The sequence below is a fragment of the Gekko japonicus genome, unplaced genomic scaffold, assembly GCF_001447785.1.
Source record: "Gekko japonicus isolate JY-2015 unplaced genomic scaffold, Gekko_japonicus_V1.1 scaffold7, whole genome shotgun sequence".
NCBI classification, from domain to species: domain Eukaryota; kingdom Metazoa; phylum Chordata; class Lepidosauria; order Squamata; family Gekkonidae; genus Gekko; species Gekko japonicus.
The window spans coordinates 2,640,375-2,647,163 of record NW_015159711.1 but is presented as its reverse complement, the minus strand read 5'-3'; the positions used below and the strand labels follow the sequence as shown (position 1 = coordinate 2,647,163).

Sequence of the window (6,789 nt, the reverse complement as noted above, 5' to 3'; positions counted from 1 at the left end):
TTCTAAATGCAAAACATGTGAACCTTTTCAGAGCTCCGATCCAAATGAGTGCAGCGGTTTTCTTTTTGTAGGGCAAGAAGACAGAAGAGTTCTACTCTGTGGTGACTACAGACTAGAGGAATTCTCTAGTGAGTTTCCACTTAACCGTAGTACCTGCTCGGCCAGCCAGGGGGCCCTTTCCCCGTTACCGGCTAAAAGCCTCTCTCCTTTCTTGTGTCCCGGCAGGTGCAGCAGGTCCAGGTGTTTGCTGACGTGCAGTGTACGGTCAACCTGGTGGGGGGAGACCCTTACCTGAACCAACCAGGCCCAGTGGGCTCGCAGAAGAGCTCGGCGGGCCCCCAGACCCCACAAGCCCAGCAGAAAAGCCTCCTTCAGCAGCTACTGACTGAATAACCCGCTTTTCAAAGGAATGTGAAATTTAAATAATAAGACATACAGAGATATATAAATATATATATATTATATATTTTTCTGAGATTTTTGATATCTCAAACTTGCAGCCATTCTTCAGCTCTCGTAGTGTTTGGAGCAAAAAAAAAAAGTTTTTCTCTCCCCTCCCCCTTTTTTTTAAAGTGTTGGATGTCAGCGAAGTGACAAGACAGAACTTTTGAGCCAAAATGATAGATGATCCTTATTTTTGTAATCAGTTGCTGGCTTCTTATCCCAGATGGCAGGAATGTGCGAAAGGGGGTTCCCAGAGTGAGGGCAGGCGTGGGGGGTTGGGGGGGAAGAGGAGGATCCGAGTTCTCAGTTTCAGCTGGATCTGTCACTGATCTGTGTCTTCAATGAAGCAGGAATTGGGGGGGATAATGGCACTTGTCTCTACTCTGAGAAGGAATGTTTTTAGCTGTTCTTTAAAAAAGTACACCCTCACCCGCTGCGCCCCCCAGATATGTTTGTGCAATCAGCTTTTTCTAGCACTTGTGAGTATGTCGGTTTTAAAGAAAAATAATAATAATAATAATAACAGAGTATTTTGACCCACCATTTTTTCCATGTTTTATGCTGGTATATAGAATGCCTCCTTAGTGAGAAAGAGGCCCTCTGTGTATATGACAACTAGGTGGGAGGGAACATACAAAAAAACCCTAATATAATAATTTTTGAAAACAGAAAACAAAGTACCGTTTGGGGGATAATTGCAATATTTTTAAAGGGGAAAGGAAGAGGCGGCTCTGGGAGCAATCCCCCCCATGTGCCACTGCTGTGATTATCCCCTTCATTTCCACGCGATCTGTGGGAGCAGGGGTCTGCCCTGAAGTGACCCCCACAGGCCTCGTCAAAATGAAAAGGAGGATGCACAGCAGACACCTGTGGCGAGTCGCACCCTCTGTCAGATATTGTAGATAAACATTTTTCTGATTAAAATTAAGCAGTCAGTTCTCTCTGCTTTGATTGTGTTTAACAGCTAAAGGTAGCTTGAAACTATTTAAAATAATATTGATGATGATGATTATAATAAAAAGGCGATTCTCTGTGAATGGGAGACAAGCTTATTCTTTGCCCCCTCGAACCTTTCATTGTAAATAGCTCAAAACCTCTTGTATAAATTGGTTTCTTTCTCTTTTTAGTTGAGGATTGCACTTAAAATAGCATTGCTTTTGGGGGGAGGGTATTTCTTTCCTCTTCCTCTTTCTGAAATTTTGTTGATGTGTGAAAACAAACTGTGTAGCTTTTGTTAAATGAATTTGCAAGAGTTTAAAAAAACAAAGAGACAAAGTTGACGGCTACCGTTGCATTATTGCTTGAGAGGGCAACGGGGGGGGGGTTACATGGGCTTGAGGAGGCGCATCCTCACTGGGAGGGGGCTGGGGAATGAGAGTGGGTGCTGTCAGGACCAATGTTCCCTCTAAGCTTTGGAGTCTTGTGAGCAAAACTTGTGCTTTGTGAGCGACTGGCATTAAAGCTGTGAGTGAGCGATTTGGCGACTGCATCAATTAGCTTGCTCCCCTTCCTGAGCTCAGAAAAACATCTGTGAGCTGGGGACTAAAAAACCATGAGCTAGCTCACACCAACTCAGCTTAGAGGGAACACTGGTCAGGACCCTGACCCAGGTAGCCCAGACTAGCCCAATCGTGGAAGCCAAGCGAGGTCAGCTCTGGTTAGCATTTGGCCTGGGAGGGAATAACGGACCACCTCTGATGTCCCTTCTCTTGAGAACCCTTGATGGCACTTTCCACCACACAACGATCTCCACTAAGAGGATGTTCAAGGCCACCCTAAACAGCTGACACCCAGGCCAGCATCCTCGAGTTCTCTCGCAAGTATTTCATAGGCCTTCGAATGTTGTTAAAGCCCAGGGCAGAGAGAGCAGAGGGGGTAAGCCTTGGCTGGAGTCTGAACCAAGCAGCAAGCACCATTCCCCTCCCCACACACACCTCTACCCTGATTACAAAATACGGATAGGTCCTACAGAAGCCAGGTTCCCCTTTCAAAGCTGTATAGAATCAGCACGGACATGAAAGGAAGTAAAACTTCACTGTGCTGGTAGATATGGGAAAACCCACATTCAGCAGAACACCGACTACCTAGGGCTTGGGTCACTGCTCAGTTTCACGGAGAGGTCAGCTCCTAGACAGCCCCCCACTTAGAAAGAGCATTTGTCACCTCTGACCGTGGCATTCATTCAAGATAATAACAGACACCCCAGCCTTCACCAGAAATATCAGAGGGGAGGAAGCGTAGCACTAGTGTTTGGTCTCAAACTTTGCTATGCCAAGCCTCTCCCTAGCTGATTGGTAGTCCCCAAACAGCCATTTCAGGTGTCTGAGGAATAACACAGCAGCCATCGAAACCATGGCTAAGGAGCTGTCATGTGTACCACACACAGCCAGAGTAAAATCTCAGTTCTGTTTCTGCACCCTTGGTTGCTACAGCACACGGCAAATATTATGACCACTTTACTTCACAAGTGTGCAGCCAGGTGGCAAGTGAGTGCTGGATCTTCACAGTAAAGCTCCCTGCTCCTTTTGGCGGGAACACAAGAGAGTATTTTAAGGGAATTACCTTTCTTTTAGGTCATGAAGGTAAAAAATGGTCAGCTGCCCTTTGGCGTTCCAGAGACAAGGTTTTCTACTTCAGAACTACCGGACACGCTTGGATACTTTCCTCCCCCCTTTCTGGGGAGTCATGAGACAAGAAGCTTCTGGGGGGCCATCGAATGGGAGCAACAGATGCAGAAAGCAGAAACCTGAAGGCCCGCTGAAAGGCTGCTTCCTGGCTAGGTGGACTTATTCTGTGAGAAACGCCTTGTTTTCAGTCCTGTTCCTCTGCTACTGCCTGAGCTCCTCCCTCCTTCCCATGGACTGTTCTGCTTTATGCCCTTTCTTTACTTAGCCCCTAAAAATTATTCTCTGCAAAATTCAGGACTGAATTTTAACACCACACCGCACAAGACTAGAACCTCCGTATCAAAAGCGGTGTATGAATTTCACTTACTGGGTGGGTGGGACGTAACAGTGAGTGGGTATCGCCTTCATGCCCTATTTTTGGTCTTCTGCGGTGGTCAAGTTTTATTCTCGCCATCCATAAAACACCTGCAAAAAGATCCAGAGGGCCATGGCCACTCCTTCGAGCTCCGTGGCACCATCTCTGTACGAGTCTCTTTCTCCCAATCCACCTGTACCAGCTGCAGTACAAAATGTACACTGACAAGCCGGGGGACCCACAAATACTTGCCGGTGCTTCACTTGTCTTGCTCCACCTGGCTTTGCTTCTCCCCACCCCAAGCAGGCACATGTTCATTTTTTCCTCTGGCCACCTTATATTTTCTTCCCTTCCTTTCCTCTTGTCCAAATTCACCCATTGACTCTTTCCTCACCCTCCCTGACCTTATGTATTTGCTCCCTACCATAGTCCACAAAGTCACCATCCCTCCCTGTCCTCTCTTCACTCCTCCTTCTCACCTGTACTTAATTTTTCTTTTAATCTTCTGGCTTTTTCTGAAGATCTGAGGTTGCAGAAAACATCATCTTAACCCTGGGTACCTCCTCCCCCCCCCCCCCCCCCCCCCTCCAGGTAAAATTAAGTATCGAGTGTTTGGTTTGATTGCATGGAGGGGCCACCCACTGCTACGAAATGCATGACAGAGCTCACATAAGGAGTTACCACAAGCAGAGTTTTTTGTGTGTTGGGAACAAAGGTGCTATGCACTTTGCAGTGAAAAGCAAAAGACACTGAGCTCCCTAGCCAGTCTTACCTGGCAACAAAACTCTTCTTAACAATGTGATATGTCTGTCAGATCTTAACCAAATCCCAAAGGGAATATTATGTACAACCACATGCCACCAAGGACTCTGCCTCTAGGCTGTTGTTTGCGCCACTAGCACATGAATGCCTCAGCCATACACCAAATGTGGATATGCACATTTTTAATTCCCCCTAGCGCAACACTTTGGGTGACAGAATATCGTAGCCAGCAACATGCAGTAACATTGTGGTTCTCCAAGCAGTTCTCATGCCTCCCAGTGATCCTGCTGCGCCTCAGAGTTCCAGAGAAAAGGTGTCTCTCCTAGTCAAACCTGTACAATGGCCAAAGGAAAGGACGATCATTTCAGCAGTTTGAATTTCTTCAGGTGACGGTGCACGTCTTCCTTAGGGTAGGGGCGGAGGGCAATGCAAGTGGGAATGTCTTCAGGCTGTTCTGTCCACACTTTATGATCGATGCCATTTTGCTGTAGGGTCTCTGCTAATGCCGTCAGAGCACTCTCATCTGGTGCCTTTCAAATGGAGGGGGGAGAGAATCAGACTGCATTCCAAGCAAACACCAGTGAACAAGTTCTAACAGTGAACACTTACATGAAATCACAGCCAAAAGGTGTGGAGAGCAGACTGCTTCCACTTTTGTCAGCCAGAATGCACAAGAACCATAAAATATCTGAGATTTACTCGGGTCACTTCGTAGAAAAAGAGGTGCAGGAGCTCATTAGCATAACTCATTAGCATAACTTATTTGCATATGACACACACCCCTGACATCACCGGAAGTGTGTCAGAAGGCAACACCCACCGCTCAGGCTCCACTGGACTCTTGGATTGCTAGCTATTGGGGGGGAGGGCACGTACGGATCTGCCCTCGCAGAGGAGGGAGAGCTTGTACCTGAATAAAACTTGGTCTTAAAGGTGCCACTGGACTGTTTTGGGCCGGGGGGGGCGGGGCTCTGCAACTTACCTGGCTGCTTCTTGCTCTGACTGAGGGCTGCTGGGAGCAAGGGGTGGGGCTTGTTGCATGTGCCCGCCCCCTGGGCTCTTTACTGCTGGAGCTTCGCTCCTGTGCGCTCCTGCAGGAAATGATCCCCGGATTTACTCAGATCTCTTCTGCAGCCGTGTTATCAGAGCTGAACTAAATCTATTGAGTGGGATCATTCCAGCCCTATGGGAGACATCTAATCACTCACAGCTGTAAGATTCCAACTTCCAGGTGAGGCCTGGACTTTTCCCAGAATTACAACTGAACATCAGATGACAGATCCGTTCCCCTGGAGAAAATGGCCACTCTGGAGAGCAAACTCTGATATTATTGCTATTGATTTTAATCTGAAATTCTGTACTGTTTTTAACCTGTTGTAAATCACACAGAGCCTTCTGTACTCAGGGATTGGGCGATCCAGAAATTTAATTAATAATAACAATAATAATAATTATACCCTGCTCAGGTCCCTCCTGTCCCCAAGCCCTGCCCTCCTCAGGCTGCACCCCCAAATCTCCAGGGATTTCCCTGGCAATCCTATGTAGCTGAGCACTTGTGGGGCTCCTGTGGCTCCCAGCTTCCTTGTAACACAGGCAGAAATTCTGGGGCAGGGAAGGAAGAATGATAGAGTTGCTTAGCAACCAGAGGCAAGTCATCTTCTGGAGTTACAAAGAAGGATGTGGGGGGGGGAGAGAACAATCTCTCCATATATTAAGATGGGTAGCCATATCAGTCTGTCTGTAGCAGTAGAAAAGAGTCCAGTAGCACCTTAAAGACTTAAAATTTGTGGTAGGGTATTAGCTTTCGTGAGTCACTGCTCACTGTATCTGAAGAAGCGAGGAGTGACTCACAAGAGCTCATACTCTACCACAAATGCTGTTAGTCTTCCAGGTGCTTCTGACGCTTTTCTACTGTTTCCATATATTAAGTTTGGCTTTCCCTTGGATGTTACAACAGAGATACACCACTTGTACCGGGTTTTGTACATACAGCTCCGAGTCTGCATTTTATATATGGTTGTGAGAATATAGTAGTTCAAATTTTACTTTGTCGATTCTCCATAAATGTTCAAATGAGCACATGCTTTGCATTCAAAGCTTCAGGTTCACTCCTGGATGAAAAGGCCTGAGCCCTTGGAGAGCCACTCTAAGTCAGAGGTAGAAAGAACAGAGTAAAAGCAGCCAATGCCCTGACAATGCCTTTATGTGCTGATGGTCCGTAGCCCATAGCAGAGTTCACCGTTTGCATGCTAAAGGTACCATAGTCAACCTCCCATTTAAAAGGAGCTCAAATAGCAGAGGGGGGGGCACACAGGCTCTAGGGCAGCTACAGGCAGGGCAGACACAGCAGACAATAGCCAGGCCCATTTGTCTCCACAGTAACCAGGCAACCGGGAGAAGCCCCGCCTCCTAGCGCAGCGAACCCCGCCTATCGGATGGCGGCATTCTAATGCGACGCTGCCTGCAGTCTTTTTTTCTCCCCGGCCTTACCTCCAGCACGACGGTTCTCATGCTGCCGCCCTGAGCCAAGTAGGTGCCGGTGTCAGGATGATCGTAGTAAGCATGCGTCACTGCCAGGGCGGCGTGACAGGCCTGAGCTAC

General features: G+C 47.6%; 2 protein-coding genes across 6 annotated transcripts in view; one reads left to right on the top strand and one right to left on the bottom strand.

The window, feature by feature from the left end:
* The window catches only part of NCOA1 (nuclear receptor coactivator 1), a 250,618-nt gene extending 248,896 nt beyond the window's left edge, over positions 1 to 1,722 (top strand). For 4 of the 5 annotated variants that reach the window (XM_015405923.1, XM_015406078.1, XM_015406150.1 and 1 more), the window contains exon 21: positions 226 to 1,722. In XM_015405923.1, the coding sequence (XP_015261409.1) occupies positions 226 to 393 (168 nt within the window). In that variant the 3' untranslated portion in view covers positions 394 to 1,722. Of the gene's footprint in view, positions 1 to 71; positions 129 to 225 lie in introns of all 5 variants that reach the window. The other variant, XM_015406219.1, reaches the window with a different exon arrangement.
* Positions 1,723 to 4,360: 2,638 nt separating this feature from the next.
* Positions 4,361 to 6,789, bottom strand: part of PTRHD1 (peptidyl-tRNA hydrolase domain containing 1) — a 2,733-nt gene continuing 304 nt past the window's right edge. Inside the window, exons 2-3 of the mRNA XM_015408997.1 lie at positions 6,679 to 6,785; positions 4,361 to 4,718 (exon numbers count right to left, since the gene is read on the bottom strand). Of these exons, the coding sequence (XP_015264483.1) occupies positions 4,548 to 4,718; positions 6,679 to 6,785 (278 nt within the window). The 3' untranslated portion in view covers positions 4,361 to 4,547. The remainder of the gene's footprint in view (positions 4,719 to 6,678; positions 6,786 to 6,789) is intronic.